Raw genomic sequence first — 21,532 nt, forward strand, 5'->3', positions numbered from 1 at the left:
ACATAGGTTCTTCTAAAGGGAATACAAACATATCAATTCACAAGTTACTTCACCATCTTATAATAAGATCATAATATATCAAATAAAGAACATCTTGTCTAAGTTCACAATTTGGTACACCATCTGCTAAAACCCAAAGTCACCACTTGCTACTACTCTCTCTCGAGCTATCCAAGCCACATCTGACTCGTTCATGCCCAAACCTGATGCAATGCACACATACAAACAAAGCAACAACCGGATAACTCCGGTGAGAATATAATTCTCAGTATGAAAGACATGCATATATATCATTTAAGCATACTGAATCTATATGTCATAATAATCTTAAATCACAAAACATATAATCATATGTCCATCATACAGGCATAACCGATTCTTAATTCTTAAAGCATATATGTTCATCTACAGTAATCTCATACCAACATATACACACATTCATATCTTGAATGTATAAACGCATATTCTAAACCGTAGAAATCTCTCGGTTAATGCATAAATGCAATGCATGTTTCAAGGAATAAGTTATCAAATCTGATATCAATAAATCACAGTTCTTGGGATCCCGGGGAAATAAAATCTTTAACCAACCACCAACTTATCCAATCGAGGTGGCGTTAAATCTCTCAATTTCCCTGACTTTGGTGCAACTATAGTGAGTCATATAGCTCTGGAAATAAATCTACATTTTGTGTCACTCAACTATAGTCCTCCAAACGTCATCTGCACTCTAGGCCATTCAACCCTCTGTGCTTATCAAGGTAGGGTTCAAGATGAATGCAATATAATCTGTATGCAGTAATACTATAAAACATCTTGAACACTCAAATTACTTAATCAAGCCAAGCAAGCCAAGCAATAACAAACAACAATTCATATGAAAGCATATAAACAATTAAGTATGTGATTTTAGGAAAACTAAAAAACCACCACGTTTTCGAGTTGTTCTACCTGGCGAGGATAATGTCAAATCATACCTTTCAATAGTAGTGTTGACATATTCAAGCGTGCTAGCTTCAAATCAGATGACATCTCTAAACGTCTATTCATTCCACGCTTGCTCATCGACGTTGATAGTTGATCAAAGTCTTGACTCAACTTTAATTGTTCAAACGGCTTGAACTCGTCGATTTGACTTCGATAAATTTAATTTCCAACTGAAATGAAGTGGATACTATACTTAATATCATTCTCAAATATTATATTTAGTGCTAAGTTCAATCTATAGCTGTTATCGGATGAAATTGCAAACCGGCGGCGTAACAGTTCGAAGTCGGTAATTTCGAAAGCGCAAACATCAATAATTCAATCATATAAACCAATAATCATCACCATTTCAGCAAACCATTCACGTTTTCAACAGCCCAAAAATTCAGATTTCTAACACTTTTTATAAAATTCGAAAACATGTCCAAACGACGATCTTTTCTCGATCCGTCTTAGATATGCTATCGTCGTATATACTAGAACACGTTTAGACAATCAAATCTTAATTCTAACAACAACTTAAAATTAAAACATGATAGAACTTAATAAAACTTACGTCAAAACGTAGCACTCGAAGCTCTGATCGCAAATATACGATCAATCGGAAATTTTACCGAGCAGATCAAAAGATATCGGAGCTTGAAATCTTGAAAATGGCTTAGAACCCATTTCTCCCTCTCTCTCTCTCTCTCTCTCTCGGTTTTTTCTGTCCCAAATCTGATTCTCACGTGAATTCTTAAGTCAAAGTAGATATATATATATATATATATTGACCTATTTGCAGTTTAGCCCCTGAACTTTGGTATAATTGCAAACTAGTCCCCGGACAAGCGATTTAATTCAATTTCAATCATAAATAATTTAAGAATATTAGAATTTAATTCTAAACTCTAAATATTCTCAAATTAAATATTGTCAGATTAAAATTAAATAATATCGGACTTTATCGCATTTTAGTCCTTGAACTTCTCAATATATACAAACGGGTCCTTGCTCGGATTTCATCCTAAAATTAAATCCTTGATATTTCTAATCTTGGAATTCACATCTTAAATTCCATAAATATCAATTCAAATAATTTTAATCTTTTAATTTAATAATTCCGGTTATTAAAATCTTAAAATCCAAAAAAATCTTCAAATTAAATATTTTTGACCTGAAATTGAAATCTCTAATTTCCATAAATTCGTAAATTCATATTTTCTCTCTTATTTGGAATTTCAATCTTAAATCCCGTTATTAATAACTTAATATTTTCGGGCCTTACAATATTGCACCACATGGTTGAAGACTGGAAATCTCTGTTAATCTGTTTCACTCTCTGAACCATTGATACTTCTCAAATCATCCTCACTGCTATTCAAATTCTCATCACTAAACTCACCAATCATGAAATCATCTAAAATCTCTATGCTTAATTGCTGATCTCCAAAATACTCTACTCCAATATCAACATTCGTATTGAATAATGTATCATCATCTTCGTCCTCATAACAAACCTCACTAAATTCATCACTATCATATTCTCGAACATTTTCATCTTCAACCTCTGCCCAATCACTTTCATTGTCAACACTTTCATTTGTGTTTCCTTGCTCAATGATCATGTGAATAGTAGCAAATTGATTGAAAATAATATTATGTTCCCCTTTCACAATGTATATGTTCACTTCTCTAGAAGTTTTCAATATTTTTTCACAGATTCTCTACAAATTCTTGTCATTTTTTATCACTATAAAACCAATATCAGCATTTTTATAACATCTCATAGGATGCTCTACACCCCACATTCAGCAACTATTTTAAAGTACTGCAACAGTAGCATGTTGAATCATAATAATCGAACTTATGTATACGACCACCTACATAGACATGTGGATCTCCAACATTGAACTTGCCTCCATAGTGAATAACCATGGTCAGTACATTTTTTTTGGATCTGCATATGCATAACAATAAAATTCAGAATAAATGCGGACTGAAAATTGGACAATGAAATTCAGAATAAATGCTTACTGAAAATGGGAGGAAAAAAAACAAAAAATCTAGAAACCATAAATATTTCATACCATATTTAGGTGGTGGTAGATGAAGATCAGATGTAGCTCGAATACGATTTTTTTGTAAAATAATGTCTCTTATCCTCAGAAAATTAGGGCAAATTTTTGAGAAGAAAAGGATTTGTTTGATTATTTCTCCCGCAAACTAGAATCGATGCATATGGGAGGGAAGAGTTCTAACTTTTCCTCCAATAAAATGTGTTGATGTATAAATAAAATTCTAGATATGCCTATGATGTGGCGAAAAAAAATTCAAAGATTTATTTTTAATAAGAAAAAAAATGTCATTTCAGCAATCAGATTTGAAATTGGTTGAAAAATGATCAAATGCCTAAATCATTTAAAGATAGCAGACGAAAATCAAATATGACAAAAATATCGGACCAAAATCCAAAAATGGTAAATTTATAGGACCAATTTATCAATTTTCCCGCCAATATATAAATGTTATTGTTTGAGAAACAAAAAGAAAAGAAAACCAATTAACGCGAGAAAATTCGAATGGTGGATTCAAATAAAAATCACGCAAGATTTTTTTATATCAAAATTTTTTTTCTTAAACAAAAATGAAAATTTTCTGATAAAAAAACATATATTAAAACCACACGCATACATACTTCTATAATATAAGACCCTATGAATAAATATCATTATTGAACATTAAAACTCTTGTGAAAAAGTGTCATGGTTAGAGACGAGTCTCTTAATTGAGAGTTTCGTGAAAAATATATTATTTTTTCTACTAAAATATTATTTTTATTATAAATATTAAATAGAATTAGACCGGTCTCAAAATAGAGTCACAGACCTACTATTGACAAATCCGAAACCGGACGCTCTAAATGAACAATCAAACTCTTTTGTATTTATCTTGTATCACACATTTTCCCTTCTTAAGTTTCAAAAGAATACATACATACGTATTGTATATCGTGTATTGAAAGCACACACATCACGCAGTAACACAAGCCCGTGCATATACAAGACACAGACACAGTCTTCTTGAAAACACAATTTTTTCATCCAACCTTTATATATGTTGTTTGAGAAACGAAAAAAAAAAACAATTAACGCAAGAAAATTCAATTACGGATCTGAATAAAAGTCATGCAATATTTGTTCGAATAAGAATTTTTTTTCATTAAACACGAATCAAAATTTCATCGATTAAAAAAACATATACATTCAAGCCACCCGCATACATACATACATACATACATACATACATACATACATACATATCTGTATAAACTAAAATATGATCGATCGATGAATTTCGTTCTTAACATTAATTAATAATAGCATAATCGGACACACGCATTGCGTGTGTAAAATCATATAATATTTTTAATATTGTATGTTATGTATAAATATTATTTTTTCGATAATATTTAAATTTATTTATTTTTATTTATAAAATAATATAAAAATAAATTTAAAATTTATTTATCAATTTATCTTATCTAACTATAATATTGAGTTGAGAAAAATATGGAAATTTGAAATATCAAAATTTCAAAAAAATAAAAATAAAAATAAAAATGTAATAATTATATCACATAAGGGCAATTTCGCCAAATTAAAAGATGATGCCTAAAAAAGAGATTCTTTATATATAGAAATATATAGATATATAAGAAGATATTCAGGACACAAATACGGTTGGAGAATTGGCAAAAATCAATAACCGTAATTGGATGATGATATGTACCACTCTTCCCTCCTTTATTTTTCTTCCATGCTCGCACCTATCAATGTTTTTTTTGTACATCTCTTTGTTTCGTTAGAGTAAATAACAATAATTATAAACTAGTGCAAGGCTATTTCTAATGTAATACGAAATCCGTTTTAAGTTTTTTGAGTTAGAATTTAAATTATATTAGGGGTGTCAAAACTCAACCCAATCTGCTAACCCGACATGAATCGATCTAAAAAATATCAGGTTAGAGATGAGAGTTTTTGGGTTTGGGTTGACCCGAAAGCTAACCCGAAAAAATCAATCGGGTTCGGGTTGGGTTCGGGTCAACACGGGTTGAGCCGATATGACCCAAAACTTTTAATTATTATTATTTTTATATAAAATTAAGAAAGATTTACTATATTTTAATACGTTGTATGTTTGAAAAAAAAAGTATTGTATATTGATATAATAGATTTTCGTCATTTAATGTTTATTTTGTACAATTTTTATTTTTTAAAATATTTTTTATTGTAATAAGTATACTTTAAATTTTTTACAACTAAAGTTTCAAATTTAAACTATATATAAGCTTAGATTTTATTATTATGTGATTATATTAAATATATTTATATTATTATTATGTGTTTTGAATATTTATTTAATGATTTTATTAATAAATAATAAATAAAATCGGGTTGATCGGGTTAGTCGGATTAGCCGGGTTCGAATTCAGGTTGAAAAAATTTTTGGAATTATTTTCGTCCACTCGACCCGAACCACCCAAATTGACACCCCTAAATTATATTGTGTTATATCTCTGGTTTTATTATCTTATAAATATCTCACAATCCCGTTTTTATAAATTATACTATTGGCCCATACAGGAGAAGCGTTTGCCGGAGTTACAGGCTTACAGGCTACAGCAACCTACGCCAACAATAGTACTTGTTGCAAAACGGCACGGCGGTAAACCAAGCCCAAAAAGGTATGGGCCCTAAATCTCTTGATCCATGAGGCCTGTCTGGTGGTCATAGGGCTTAATTAGGGTTCGGCCTTCGGTAAAACGATCCGCTAAAGCCCTGTGGAGGTCCGATAAGCATGAGAATTAACGGAGACTTTAATTTAAGGTGACGATCCACACTTCGTTTGGACATGTACTTATAAAACGTTTTTATAAAAATATTTTTTAAAAACTTTTATAAAATGTTTTTAAAGTTATTTAAGAACAAATATGTTTTTGAACAATTATTCTATAAAAATATTTTAATATTTCAACATGTTTTTCATCTTTACTTTTCATGGTTCATTGGTAAAAACATCTCAAAACACATTTTAAGTGTTTTTTAAACACTATACTTGGAGAATACTTTTTAAAAAATAATTTTCAAAAACATTTTACCAAACTTTTATCCAAACACATACTTTAAATTTTTTCACTTATAAAACACTAAAAACGTTTTTAAAGTACATGTCCAAACAAAACCCAAGTGATTTAGGAAATATAAGTGAGATAAACCTACTCCTACAAGTAAAGATGTTTACGGCAGGATGGGTCGGTCCAGCAAAACTCACCGTTTAACGGGTCGAGGGCAGACCGATCTATCATCCCGACAGGCTATAAATCCTCAACTCAATTCAAAATGGGTTGCGGGTTAGGCGGCTCACCCATGGATAACTCATTACAAATAAAAATAAATAAATAAATAAAATCATTATAATTTATTATAAATTTCATTTTATAAATAAATATTAATAAAACATATTAATAAAATTTCTAATTATTCATACTGATGTAGCCAAAAATCACTTGTATAGGACACGATGCTTCCGCAAAGTCCATATTATTTGTATGTATCTATGTGTATACCCGTCGACATAAACCATCCATGTTTGGGTGGAACTCTCTTCTTGAGTTACTGTCATTTCTACTAGAAAATCAGCCAGAATTTGTGCTTTAATTGCTGGACGCGGGCGATATTCAATTCCATATTGGCTCAGTTCAACAGCCCACTTAACCATTCTTCCTGATGCTTCAGGACTCGAGATAATTTGTTTGAGAGGATGATTGGTGAGTACAATTATTGGATGAGAGTGAAAGTAAGGACGTAATTTTCTCGCTGCAATTACCAAAGCCAGTGCCAGTTTTTCGATCTTTGTATATCTTAATTCTGCTCCGTGTAAAGTTCGACTGATATAATAAACTGGTTTGTGCTCACGTCCTACTTCAGAGACCAATACTGCACTTACCGCCTCCGCAGATATTGCCAGATAAATTAACAGGGTGTCACCTTCGTTTGGTTTCACCAACAACGGCGGAGAGGTCAGATGCACTTTCAACTCGTCAAATGCTTGCTGACACTCTTCTGTCCATTGAAAACCTTTCCCACTCCTCAACATTTTGAAAAATGGTAAACCCTTGTCTGCAGATCTTGAGATAAATCGGTTGAGGGCGGCCAAACGTCCTGTCAATTCTTGGATGCCTTTTACACTCTTCGGAGGATTCATGTTTAAAATAGCTTTGATTTTTTCAGGGTTGGCCTCTATTCCTCGTTCTGACACCATATAACCGAGAAATTTGCCTCCTCGTACACCAAAAGTGCATTTATCCGGATTAAGTTTCATCCTGTATTTTCTGAGTATACTGAAACATTCCTCAAGATCTTCCAAATGATTAGATGCTTGAATACTTTTGACGAGCATGTCATCTATATAAACTTCCATGTTACGCCCGATCAATTGTTCGAACATGCTATTTACCAAACGCTGATAGGTAGCTCCAGCATTTTTCAGACCAAACGGCATTACATCATAACAATAAATTCCTCGATCAGTGATGAAACTTGCTTTTTCTCGGTCTTCTGGCGCTAGGCCGATCTGATTGTATCCTTGATATGCATCAAGAAAAGTGAGCAGCTCGCATCCTGCTGTCGAATCGACTAACAAGTCAATTCGAGGGAGTGAAAACGGATCTTTGGGGCATGCTTTGTTGAGATCAGTGAAATCTATACACAAACGCCACTTTCCTCCAGGTTTTGGTACTAAAACCACATTTGCAAGCCAATCTGGGTATGAAACTGGCCTGATGTACTTTGCCACTAAGAGTTTCTCCACTTCCGCGGCTATATGCCGATTTTTCTCTGGACCAAATGCTCTTTTCTTTTGCTTCACCGGTCTCATTTTCGGATCAACACGGAGGTGATGAAGCGCATATTCATGAGGTATTCCTGGCAGATGCTCATCACCCCAAGCAAACACGTCCAGATTGCGACCAAGAAAATTTTTCAACTTCTCTTCCAGCTCAGGAGGTAATTCGGTCCCAATCTTTAGGGTTTTCTGTTTCAGAGTTTCAGTTGCTGTTATTCTCTCTTTGCTCTCAGCTTCTTCATCCACCAAATGAATTCCGTTTTCACGCAAAAGCTTTCCGGGTTTTGGTGGTTTTTCCTCGCTAGAGACTTGTCTTTTCCGATTTTCTGACGAACCCCGCAGAGTCACTACATGACACTCTCTAGCTAGACGATGATCACCAAGGGCTTCTCCTACTCCTCCTGGAGTCGGAAACTTCAGCTTCATATGATATGTCGATCCGATGGCTTGGAATATATTGAGACTTGGTCGTCCCAATATCACATTGTACGCAGATGAAGCTTTTACCACAAGGAATTTCACCATTTTAGTAGACCGCTTGGGGTAAGAACCCAAGGATAGAGGAAGCGTTACCTCTCCCAAAGCTTCAACTATTTCTCCGGAAAATCCGACTAGTGGAGTGTTGACTGGAGTTAACTGTGCATTACTAATACCCAACTTTACGAATGCATTATGAAAAATTATGTCGGCCGAACTTCCTGAATCCACTAGAATTTTCTTTACCCAAAAATTGGAGATTGTGGCTGAGATGATTAAAGCATCATTATGGGTACCCCGAGGGTTCTCCAGATCTTTGTCACTGAATGATAATCCATCTTGAATGGTTCCAACTTCACATATTGACAAGGATGTGGGGCTGGATAAATTGTTGGTTCCTTTTGCTGCTCGCAGAAGAGCTTTTCTTGCATTGTTCGAGTCGCCATAAGCAGGCCCCCCAGTGATTACGGCGATTACCCCTCCCGAGGGCAAATTTTCATCCGCTCGTTCATGCTGTTTCCCAGTTTCGTCATGGCGCTTTTGATAGTCATGTTTTGGTTGTTCGTCCCGACGCCTGTCGTCTCGTTTTTCACCGCGGGACTTGTCCACGAAATTCCCCAAATGTCCGCGCTTTATGAGTTTTTCAATTTCTGCTCGCAAACTGAAGCAATCTTCTGTAGTATGGCCTTTATCTTTATGAAAATGACAATACTTTTCCGAACGTAGGCGCTTTGGGTTATTCTGCATTGGGCGAAGGGGACGTAACAATCCTTGTTTTTCAGCCACTACCAGTATATCGGTCAGACGTGCATTGAGGGGTGTATTCTGGAGACGGGGGCTCTGTGCTATTCGCTTCTCGTCTCGCTTTCTAATATCTGGTTTATCTTCTTCTCTCTTTCTTTTATTCAGGTAGTGTGGTTCAATAGATTCCTCAACCCGAATGTATTTCTCAGCTCTTTCCAGTAATTCCTCTAGGTTTTTGGGCGGCCTTCCCGCTATTGATTCCTTGAACTTCCGATGACGCAAGTTTTGCTGCATTATTCCGGCTAACAAATCATGGTTCACATGTAAGACTTCGTGCACCGCATGAGTAAATCGCCGAACATAGTCCCTCAGACATTCTCCTTCTTTTTGAATGACTGTGAACAAATATGCTGTTGTTTTTGGGTATTTTTTGTTAATTGAGAATTGCTGGATGAAGCAGTCAGTAAGTTGCTCCAAATTGGCAATAGATCCGGAGGGTAACTTGTTGAACCATGTGAGCGCTCTTCCTGATAATGTTGTTCGGAAAATTTTGCAGTATGCAGCATCTGTGATATCATACAAATCCGCTTTCGCGTAGAATTTGTCAATATGGTCTTGGGGGTCACTCGTTCCATCGAACTCAGGTAAGCTGGGGATTTTGACTCCCTTTGGTAATGCTTCAGATAATATGTCATCAGTGAAGGGGCTTCGGCGTGACGGCAAAATTGCGGAAATATTCTCTCCAGTTACATGTGTGCGAGATCCATCCTTCCGAGCTGGATTAGTGATCTTGTTTTCGCCAGAAATGTCATGAACTGTGTGAACACTTGCTTCACCGTCTTTCTGAGTAGTATTTTTCTTGGTCCCCCCTTGATCTTTATCATTCACTTTAGATTTATCTTTATTTGGGTCTCCGTTATTAGGGTCAAGAGATGACGAGCCTTCAGTCTGAGCCTTTTTCTTGCTGCTTTTGCGCTTGCGAGTTTCTAGGTACTGAGCAACTGCATCTTTTGCTGCGAGTGCGGCTGTGTTTTCCATTAGCGCGGTCAAGTCTTCACGGGTGAGAGTAATACTCTGCGGTGCGTTTCCATTGTTAATATTTCCTTGAGACATTTTTGAAGTAATATGTGTTCTCAATGACGTAATGAACAGTTTCCCACAGACGGCGCCAAGCTGATGTAGCCAAAAATCACTTGTATAGGACACGATGCTTCCGCAAAGTCCGGAGTATCAGTAAGTCCTGGTATGTTCCCGGAGGAGATCTTCAGTGGGTTGTTCCTACGTCACAAAACAAAGTCAGAGGAGCCGGGAGGGTTCCCGGCGAAGGCACTCCGACGCTCAAGTCAGTTATTACTCAAGGAATAATAATCGAGAGTAGAGCGATATATTGCTTAAGAAAGTGTGTACCTTAATAATGAGGTGACTTGAGCTATTTATAGATATTCGGAGAGCCTTATGGGCTTGAGCCTCTTATGGGCTTTTGTAGAATTCAGGGCCTGCTTGAATTAAATATATATAATATTTAAATAAGCTTGGGCCTTAAAAATATTCGGAGTGGACTTTAATGATTGGGCTTAGGCCCAGTTGAATTTTTAAGTGTAACCTATCACATACATTTAAGGAAAAAATTTCAACCCAAACTATTTAAATATTACGGTCGGACAAATGGATCCCACGGAATTAACTCAAATTGACGACGGTATTTCAATCCAAATAAGGAAAAATTCTAGAGCATGATTTTGCCCAAACAAGTATAAATCGCAGATATGTCGGGGAAGTCAAGCGCTCAACTTGCAGAATCGGCCAGCGTCTCAGCTCTGAACTGCATCGATCTTTCTAGCCCTGACATTCAATCCTCCGTTTCACTCCTCAAACAGGCAAATTCCCTACCTTTTCATTGTTTGTTTCACACAATTTTACTCAACTTATGCAAGTACGATCCTGTTTACCCACCGAAAACGGTGATGGGTTTGAGCAGAAGCCTTGCTTTTTTTTTGTTGATTCTTCCCAACCTTTTCTTTTATCACTTCATTTCAATATTAGTTTTTTCTGCAAAAGAAATCATACGGTCGAACCGCAATAATAGTTTACAAATAGATTTTGTTTGGATGGATTTGAAGGCAGAGCATAATAACAAATTCATTGAATTGTTTGCGAAATCCACTCGACAATGGATTTCAAATTCCCTCCAACGAGATTTATTACAAATCCCAATCCTCCGATACATTGCTTTCATAGAGTTTGAATTTTGAGCTGGAGTTCGTTTAAAATGTCAGTCTTGTTTCACTCCCTCTTGTAAATGAAGTTTAGGCTTGCTTGGATACTGGATTCTTCTATGTTATCAATCATGGAATTGGCATTGAATTCATGGACGAGGTTTTCTTGCAAAGTAAAAGATTTTTTGATTTACCAATGGAAGAAAAGATGAAGCTTTTAAGGAATGAAAAACATCGAGGCTATACTCCTGTTTTTGATGAACATTTGGATCCTGTCAATCAGATACATGGTTTGTGCTATACTCTATGACTTTTGTCTTTTTTAGGTTTATGATAATGCATTCATAAATAGATAAAATAATTTTTTTGGGTCTACCGACTTGTTCAATCTTGGGTTTTGATCCACTAAATTTTTAAAGTTTGATTTTTGCGGCTATTTTGATCTAATTGCTGATGCGACAGAGGAGATAACAATTTCTGATGTCACGTCGGTGTTTTTCGATATCATGCCAACATTTTCCAGTGCCACATTTGTACTCCCGAAGTAGGACCGAAAGCAAAAATAAAAATAAAAAATCTAGTGCATCAAAACCACACATTGAAAACTTAGTGGGCCAAACCTAAAATAAGAAAAGTTAGTGGACCAAATTTATTGGTACATTAAGGAAGTGACCCCACAGAATCATTCTCAATTGTGATCTCTTTAGTATGGTTCTTTTGGTTTTCAAAAATATCATTTCCTAAACTTATATTGGTATATATTAATAACTTGATTGCCTAGCTTTTGTCTTTTTTTCCTTTTAATACTTATCAGCATAATGTGATAATGGTATGCATACTATTTTTTTAAAAATTATATTAGTGTTTAAATCTCTTGTTGTGTTCTTCTAATATCTTTGACAATCATTAATTATTTTGATAATATCATACATTAAAGTGATAAACTCTCTATTACAATGTATAATATAATAATATAATAATGTCTTGGGCTAATACCTTTGTTCCCTTGACGTTTTAGCAAATGATCATTATTATAAATAATGGGATGTTGAATCTGGAAAATCTAAAGCCAAAACAGTGGCCTAAGGTTGGACGGAACATAGAACTTGTGGAAATAGGATTTTGTTTCTCTTTCTTGAATTTTCCTCTGACCTAAAATCAGTGTAGATTAGCCTCTTTTAGCTACGGTATTCTGGTCCAGCTTCTCACACTGTATTAAAAAATCTTTGCATTAATGATTGCAGTTGACGCATGGTAAATGAGGCCTTTGCATGATTGGTATTCCATTGGTCACAACCATCTGGAATTTTTTGTGGTTAATGTTGTTAATTTGGTTTAAATCTTAATGTTTCGATGCATGTTGCAGGAGACTATAAAGAGGGATATTACATTGGCATTGAATTGTCCGAAGATGATCCTGATGCACAAAAACCATTCTACGGGCCAAACTTGTGGCCGCGTGCAGGTAATTCGTTCAGGTAGAAATGATGTTTAGCATAACAACTGGTTCAGAAAATAGTTTTCGAATGTTGAAGCCACATTATGGTAACATGTGCATGTTGTCAACGTGAATCACAAACTATCCATGCACACCCCTTAAGCATATTGTAGGGCATCGATAATCTTCAGCATGTATGAGATAGAAAGGACCAACACTGAGATTAGAAAAAGGACATGCTTTCATCTAAGTTGTGCTTTTATTTTTCATGCGTTACTATCAATCACAATCATATTTGTCATTTATAGACATCTTGCCTGCATGGAGGGAAACTATGGAGAAGTATCATCAGAAGGCACTGTTAGTTCCACGTCCTAAATTTATTGATAAGCATTATTTATTATCATACGAATTCCTCTATGCAATTCCAGTCTGGTGATTCTCTTAATTGGTGGAGGTTTAATTATGTCTGTATAGTGTATAGTCCATCTCTATATGTTCTTTCAATTATTTCCGATTTTTTCTTATATCTGTAAATTGTGGATGCTGCTAAAATAAAACATGAGAAAAGCAGATGATGTATTCAAACAAAAGCTACGCATAATGGCCTCTAATGGTTTTATGGTTAGAAGGGAGATCTGTTTTTTTATTGGTAATGTAGTTTGATGTTACTACATGGCAATGACACCTGAATTATATTGTATGAAACACAAACTCATATCCGTGCCTTAATTGGCAATGCTTCATCCCATATTTAAGCACATAGTATTTATTTGTTTGTGTCGTAACTTTGATGACAACCTATGAGCCTGCGACTTATTATTATGTTCTGTGAGACACCTCTTATTATGACAAAAGGAAGACTCATTTCGTCTATTCAATATATTTAAAATGCTCTAAATTCTAGATAATTATGTAAGTTGTCTTTGTGGCAAGAAAATAGTTCCTGCATGATGTTTAGTGCCAAGTCTTGTAGATTTTACAAATAAGGGAAAACTAATGTTTTTACTTAAATAACCATGTGATATTCAAGCAGGCACCATTAGTCCTCTGATCTTTTATTTAAATTATAAAGGATAATACACTTTTATCATTCTCGTGAAGTTCTCTGAATATTCTTCATCTTCGTTGTGTGGCTGGCAACACAATTATTGTTTCTCTTCTTTTTACATATTTATAATTTTTTCAACACAATTATGGTTTCTCTTCTTTTTACATATTTATATATTTTTTTAAAAAAATCATCTTTTTTTCTTCCAGATTAGCGGAATTTACCAGTTCTTCAAACAGTATTCCATACGATCAATTTTCTTTTCTTCTTATTCCCCCTTGTATTTATTTGTCCACAGTGAAGTAGCAAAAACTGTTTCACGGTTGATAGCTCAGGCACTTGATTTAAAATTCGACTTTTTTGACCAATCCGAAATGCTTGGAAAACCAATTGCAGTCTTGCGGCTGCTACATTATGCAGGTGATGATGAATTGAAATTTAATGAAGAGCAGCATATTTTCTTGATTGATACTATTTCAGTATTTTTTGCTACGGTTTAGATGAAGTTTCTGAGCCTGCAAAAGGAATATTTGGAGCTGGGGCACATTCTGATTTTGGTCTGATCACCCTTTTGGCTACAGACGATGTCGTTGGTCTTCAGGCATGGTTTAAAACAAAACTTTAAAAATGTATTTCGTTAATTTTCCTCAAATATGTTCTTGAACCTTGTAATATACACAGATATGTAGAGACAAGGATGCTAATCCTCAGATATGGGAATATGTCCCTCCATTAAAAGGGTAGCTTTATGTTCTGTTTGTTACCTTCTCAGGAAGAATTGTCTGTTCCTTATGTCAGTGGTTTTCTAGTCAATTATTGTTCATGCATGATCTGAAATATACGGTTTGTCACCTAAATCACTTCCTTTCGCCTGAAAAATTCGGTTATATTCATGCTTGAAATGGGATGCGAAGAAATTGTCTATTTCATTGTTCAAAATTCTGGAGTGATTGGAGCAGTACCACATTTTATTGCTGTGAAGGATTGGTGATGTACCAAGTCGAATGAATCAAACAAGTTGTGCATGCATGTTTAACCTGTAGATGCATTGAAAATTTTGGCTGTCTGAACTTCAAATGCATATTTAGATGTTTATCAATTTAGCAATGATGCTTTTCCAATATGTTATTGCTGGTTCAGGGCATTTATTGTAAATCTTGGTGATATGTTGGAACGCTGGAGCAATTGCACTTTCAGGTAATGTGCAAGTGTATAGAAGTATTTTCTGTTATTTCTGTTCCATGATTTGGATCTGACTTTCCGCTTAAAGTGTTGGCCCCTTGTCGACTTGATCGCAACGTATGGGTATGCTTGTAATGTAGCTTAGAAATGCCTGCAATCATGGATGTGGTTATTTGATTTGATTCTTTCATTTGGAGCCGCAAGGAATACTGTCTGCCCTATTTCATAATCCAATCAGCTATTTTGAATTTTGGCCTCAATGTGCTTATTTACTGACCATAAATACACTGTGATATTAAGGCATTGTGCGAGTAGAAACTTGATTTTTTATTTTGCAATTTATATGTCTGAATGCATTGCAGGTCCAAGTTTGTTAAATTGTCCATAGAATCTCCATCGGCTTATCTATTTTAGAAATGTATGGACACTTTGCATATGAAATTACTAGGTTATAAATGTCTTTGCTTTTATTTCTTTGCGCAGGTCTACCTTACACCGGGTAGTGTGTACTGGTCGAGAAAGATATTCGGTAAGGCTTTCTTAAGTTTTTGAAATTTCACTTCCTGGACTCTCACTTGTGGAGTTCCTCTTTGTCATGCAGTATTCTTATGTTTATTTTGTGCATGATTGTTTCTTGTTTTTGTTTGGTTCGTCACTGACCATTCATTCAGCAAAGCAAAGGGGAAAAAAATTCATGTACCTACTCCCGCAATGGGTGAGATCTTTCTGCAATGGGATTTTTCTTGGCTAGACCGGGTAATAGTGCAGAACTTGTGGTCTGCATCAGGCAAAGAGTATTGTACCGGTTCTAGCCATGAAAGACCCATTGGTCTGATCTTGTCTGAGTAGGTCATGAATTGAACTGAATTTTCAAATGTTCCATTTGGGATTGAAGCACAACCCTTTAAGTTAAGAGTAAATGAGAATGTTCGTGAGTTTTTGGTTGATCTTCTCTGCCGTTGTTAGATACTACATAAAGTGTATGGTAGCTTCTTTTGTTATGGAAAAAGATAGCCATTTCGGAGAGCTCAAATGTGTGAGGTCAATTCCAAGTTCTGGTGATTTTTTCACTATGGGTTGGACTGGGTAGTGTCTGTGTTTGTTCTGCATCCACCCTAATACTTGTTTGTTTTGTACGGCAAGACTGGACGACAATCAATCTTTATTAACGTTCTTGTACAGATAGCTTACTTTGTCGAACCTAATCACGATTGCATCGTAGAATGCCTGCCAACATGCCAATCACAGAAGAATCCTCCAATGTGAGTACATACATAGTGCTAGCCATTTTTCTTGTAGTTGATTCTAATATCGCCACCCGTTTTGCCAATGTTTTTTTCCTTCACACTTTAAATTTCTAGATCCTTATTTTATATAAAGCAACACGATTCTTTTTTAGGTTTCCTCCGATCAAATGCCAAGATTACCTACAAATGAGGTACAAAGATACTCATAATGACTTGAACTCCTACCGAGTTTCTAAATGAGGTCGCTGATGTGGAAATGATGCCACCACAGGAATTTCAGTATGCATAGACTGGGCAAGTGTTTTGTCTAGTAAGACATATTGATTTATGTAATCAAATATTTCCAATGGTAGATTCTTTGGTGTGCTTGCACATGGAAGTCCAAATAAAATCTACCATTAGGAGACTAACTTTGGATGCTTAATTGTATCTAAAGTTCCTTGTCAATATGTTGCACTGTAGAATTTCAGTGGCTTTAGTACGATGGACACATATTATCTAATTTATCCGAACACTCTCTTATTATTGAGTTTGTCCGAGTCGGATATCCGTCTTGGACCATATATATATATATAGCAGTGTACCCTTAATTCCATATGTCGTGCATGAAAAGTGACGTTTCAACCGCTTGGGGGACTGGAACACGTTGAGTCACGAGTTCGAGTGGCCTTATTTGTAGTCATTAATTATTGCTAGCCTTTTTTGAGCCAGCCACGACTCTTTAATTTCTTCTCAAAACATAGCATTTTTTGTCCAAGAAACAGAAAACTAAATATTTACAATTAAGGAATAAAATATTAAATTAAAAATTATATATATACGTACGTGACATGTCTAAATTTAATCTTATATACTACTGTTTCATTAATTTATTTGAAGCTGACAATATCATTAATAATTACTTAAAAATACAAATATATATATTTTTAAAGAAAATATAGTAGATATAATATGCGTTTGCCAGGTAGCTCTTCTGCAAGAAAATCGTGGTGAAAATAATAAGAATAAAAGTTTGTCTTACTGGACCACAATTAATTAATTACCCCCGGAATTAAGATATTGAAAGAACAGAGAGAAAAACAAACAAATAATGATATGATTGAATTTTAACTTATAGACAATGGAGAGCCAGGATTTCAGTTTCACCCGGGTTAAAAAAATTTAGCGAGAAATCCAAAAATCATGGAAGCTGAAAATACCGATTTTTGTAGAAAAAAAATAGTAAAATTTTTTATTAAAAAAACTAGAAAAAATCGTCTCAAAATTAATTACAAAAATATTAAATATTTCTCAGCGTATATACAAATTTCATCATTGTTTGATCGATATATACTTTATAAAATTGAGAGCATTATAATGTCAGAGAACTTTATAAGATTGAGAGTGAAGAATATGACACTAACACAATAATAGATATGAAGAAAAACTCATTTTTTGTTTTATTTTGTTTTTTTTTTTGGACTAGTTTTGAAAACTAAAAGGTGAGCTACTTCATTTTTTTAATTGGGCTACCCAGACTAATATAACATTAGCCCAAAAAATAACCATTAAAATTTATTTTTAAAATTTTTGGGCCATATAAAAAATTTTAAAAAAATTTGGGTCACCCGAGCTTCGTCCTTGCTTATAGATAAATATAATACTGAAGATTAAGAATAGATCGTTTCCATGCTACAAAGCTTGTGATCATTGTCCAAAGACAGCCAACAAAAAAGGCGAATGAAGATAGTTTCGAAGTAATACAATACATTGATATTTTGACAGCCATCATATATCTTACGCTGACACATAAAATTAACGACAAAATAATTCAAACATGAAGGTATAGATTAACATTTTTGGTAGAACATAGCACAAATATTGTTAGGTTACCATGTTTGAGGATGTGGATGCATTTATTGAATATCCCGTTGAACACTACATTAATATGCAAAATCAAGTAAACACAACATAATGCATATAACGTGTTTGACATAATTCTTACCAGCATAATTCAGTCTAAATAATTACATATTTTTTTGGCTCCAACTTGTCCCTCGAAAACTAAAGATCCCTTTGACGAATTTGTGAATGATATAAATACCTTTTTTCTGGAATACTCTTTATATATCGTATTAACAATTGAAATATGGTCGAAAGAAAGAATCTCTATTTGAGGAGCTTCTGCCAGCCATTTGTATTGACAAAAAATTTTAATGAGAAGCGGTGACACCTAGCGGCTGGCAGCCTTTGAGTATTTGGTGTGTGTAAAAAAAGTTTTAAAGTAAAAATAGATAAAATTGGTGGTTGTTGTTTTTTTTTTTGAGATTACAGAAATATGCCTCACAAGAGTTGTTATGATGTTAAAATGATGGGAATTGATTCAAATATGAGATATAAATATAGATTTTTGTTTTTGTTTTTTTTAATAAATTAAAAATAAATATTCGATTGCAATCGATTTCGTCTTTAAAAATCGTGACAACGAATTATTTTCAAAAGAGTTTGGTGATACGATCTTACGGCTCTTCATTCATGAGATAGTTAAGTTCACTCATATCTATACCTATTTAATATTTATTAAGTGAGAGCCCCTTAGAAAAATCAACTTGATCTCTTGGTATGACCTCAATTTAAATTTCAAATTATTAAAAAAATAATGGTGAAAAATAACCAATGTAAATATATAATTCATGCTCTTTTAATTATTTCTTGTATACTTACGAATAATATTTAACCAAGAAATATTTATTTTTTCCATAAATTTATTAGATTTTTTTCAAAAATTCATTTTAATAAAAAAATCAAATTTTTCGTCACACACAACGGGCGTGCAAATATGCTAGTTTATAATAAAGAGTTAGAGTTTGATTAAAGCATTGAAGTGGGATTGGGGTGGAGGATTCTTTTTCTATTACGTGAGTGAAGTGGTCAAGGAAAGAGAGGCAAGGAACATAGGGATTCCATTATCATTATTTTCTTTAATTAAACTCGTGACTGTATTTATAGTTACGACAAACAAAAAAGCATTGAAATTGAATATGCAGTTTCTTTCATATATATATATATATATATATAGTGGCGTACCCAAAATTTTCGATCAGAGGGGGCGAATATGTCCAATAAATGTCATATATATATTAACTTTATATTTTTTTTTACAATATAACTCTACTAAATTTCATGCTTTGAAAATAATGAATAATATTTTTTTTATCAACTGTATGAAACGCATGAGGTATCAAACAATTATTTGATCATCTTTCAACCGATTACGAAGTGATGTTTTAATAATTTTCAATACCCAAAAAACGCTATCTACAATTGCAGTTATAACGGATATATAACAATGTCAATTTTCAAAGTAAATATATCAAATGATAATTGATGTTTTTTTCTATTAAACGATTATTTTAACAATCTCGCTAATTTCTGTGAAATCAGAAAATTGATTGATACTTCATATCTCAAATAAAAGGTATGATGTTGGTGCTCAAGATGCGCTAACTCTATTAAAGAGAAATCAGCTGATAAAACTGAGCAAATTGAAATAATTTTTCTTATCATAAGTTAAAAAAAATGAATTTGATGGATCAAAACATGCTATACATGACAAAAAATTTGTGTTCATCCAGTTAAAGGGATATATGTTTAAATCTCTGAAAATCTGTCACTTCATAAAATCTTTCAAAACGATTTTAGTTAAGATGATTTTTTTTTTTCGGTGATAGTCAAGATGGATACGATTTTTGTTATTGAGGAGGAGGTTGCACAATTAAAATTGAAAAATGTCAAAGGTACAATAAATATCGTGTACAACGATATTTACAACAATAATATCGTGAGATTTTGTTATCGCAAGATTTTGTATTTAATATATTGTGAATTTTGATAAAGAAAAGAAAAACTTTCTTCTGATATGAAATAAATCTTCTTAGCTAGGTACCGTTTGTTTCGAGTGATGTGATGAATAATACATAAATAAGTAATATAATGTAATATAAAATAAATAAAAAATGATAGTTAATATAATATTTGATTTGATTGATAAATTATAGTTTATTTGATTTGATTGGTTAAATTTTATATAAAAATGATAAATTACCATTTGTCTTTTTAAAGAATAAATAAAATATGAATAATATTATTTATAAGGGTAATATAGTAATTTAAATTCAATGATTTGATTGATGTAAGATAAATGATTAATAATTTGATTGATGTAAAATAAATAATTAATAGATGGATAAATAATATGACGAAAAGTACACGAGATTGGATAGAATAAGTTATACATGGACTAATAATACTTGTACCAAACGATACTTAATCATGTATAGATTGTAAATAATAATTTTAAGAAGCTGTCTTTTTTTTTTTGAAAATAATAATCAGATCGGATTACCATCTCAACGAGTGGTATCAAAGTAGTTTCGATCGAATTGATAAAGAACCTACTCTTGTCATTATTAGGATGAAGATTAATTAGGCAGTGTTTGCAACCTCTAAAAACAAGTGATTACGTATTTTTTTAACAAATTATGAAAAAAAAAATTCATAATCACTTATATTTAGAGGTTACAAATACTATCTTAATTTAATGCTCCCCTCGTATTATATTATCATCCCATGTAACTTTACTTAAGGTTAGGCTTAGCCATTAACCACTCTCATCCGTATTCATGAAATGTGTTTGGTTCCTTCCAGCTTGGAAGCATTAATAGTTGGAATTGGTCTGGAAGCCGGATTGTGCCTGCAAATGACTCCCACACATAATTATTACATGCTACTTGAGACACACACACACATATTTAATCTAGTACATAATAGATATATAAAATAATTTTTTTGGTCTATTAACTTATCTATATTTTTGTTAGTATATTAACTTTTAATTTTCATGAATTATTTTAGTTTGATCAAATTGCTGATGTAGCAGCTTGACATGTCAATATTTTTCGGTGACACGTCATCATTTTTCGATGTCATGTCAACATTTTCCGGTGTCACGTTAGCAATTGAACCAAAATAATCAAAACTAAAAAGTAGTGTATCAAAACCAAACTTTAAAAACTTAATGGATCAAAACAAAAGAATAGACAAGTTATTTGAAAAAAAAAACTATTTTCCCTAATAAATAAAAGAATAAGCATTTTTTATATATGTACGTGACAACCAAATCAAGTCAACTAGAATATTATTTTCATATTTAAATTATTGAAGTTGAATACTTGAATCCAGTGCAAATATATTTTTTAAAAAATAATATTTGGTAAATCATATCATTTTAAAAAATTTTCTAGCGGAATCATCCTGAAATAAGATC

At 33.3% G+C, this 21,532-nt stretch overlaps 1 protein-coding gene across 2 annotated transcripts; it reads left to right on the plus strand.

Moving 5' to 3' along the window:
- The first annotated feature begins 10,775 nt into the window (after positions 1–10,775).
- LOC140887281 (azadirone synthase LFS-like) lies at positions 10,776–16,785 on the plus strand. 2 transcript variants are annotated; one of them, XM_073294438.1, is made up of 11 exons: positions 10,776–10,970; positions 11,404–11,599; positions 12,676–12,774; positions 13,056–13,107; positions 14,097–14,218; positions 14,299–14,399; positions 14,480–14,538; positions 14,939–14,995; positions 15,464–15,509; positions 16,163–16,242; positions 16,380–16,785. In XM_073294438.1, exons 1-11 carry the CDS (start codon positions 10,860–10,862, stop codon positions 16,465–16,467), a joined length of 1,011 nt encoding a protein of 336 aa, XP_073150539.1. In that variant the 5' UTR covers positions 10,776–10,859; the 3' UTR covers positions 16,468–16,785. The 2 variants fall into 2 exon arrangements, with proteins under 2 accessions (XP_073150539.1, XP_073150540.1); XM_073294439.1 differs by lacking the exon at positions 11,404–11,599 and having other exon boundaries at positions 10,831–10,970.
- The last annotated feature ends 4,747 nt before the right edge of the window (positions 16,786–21,532 follow it).

This window comes from Henckelia pumila, chromosome 3 (genome assembly GCF_033568475.1).
Source record: "Henckelia pumila isolate YLH828 chromosome 3, ASM3356847v2, whole genome shotgun sequence".
Classification (NCBI taxonomy): Eukaryota; Viridiplantae; Streptophyta; class Magnoliopsida; order Lamiales; family Gesneriaceae; genus Henckelia; species Henckelia pumila.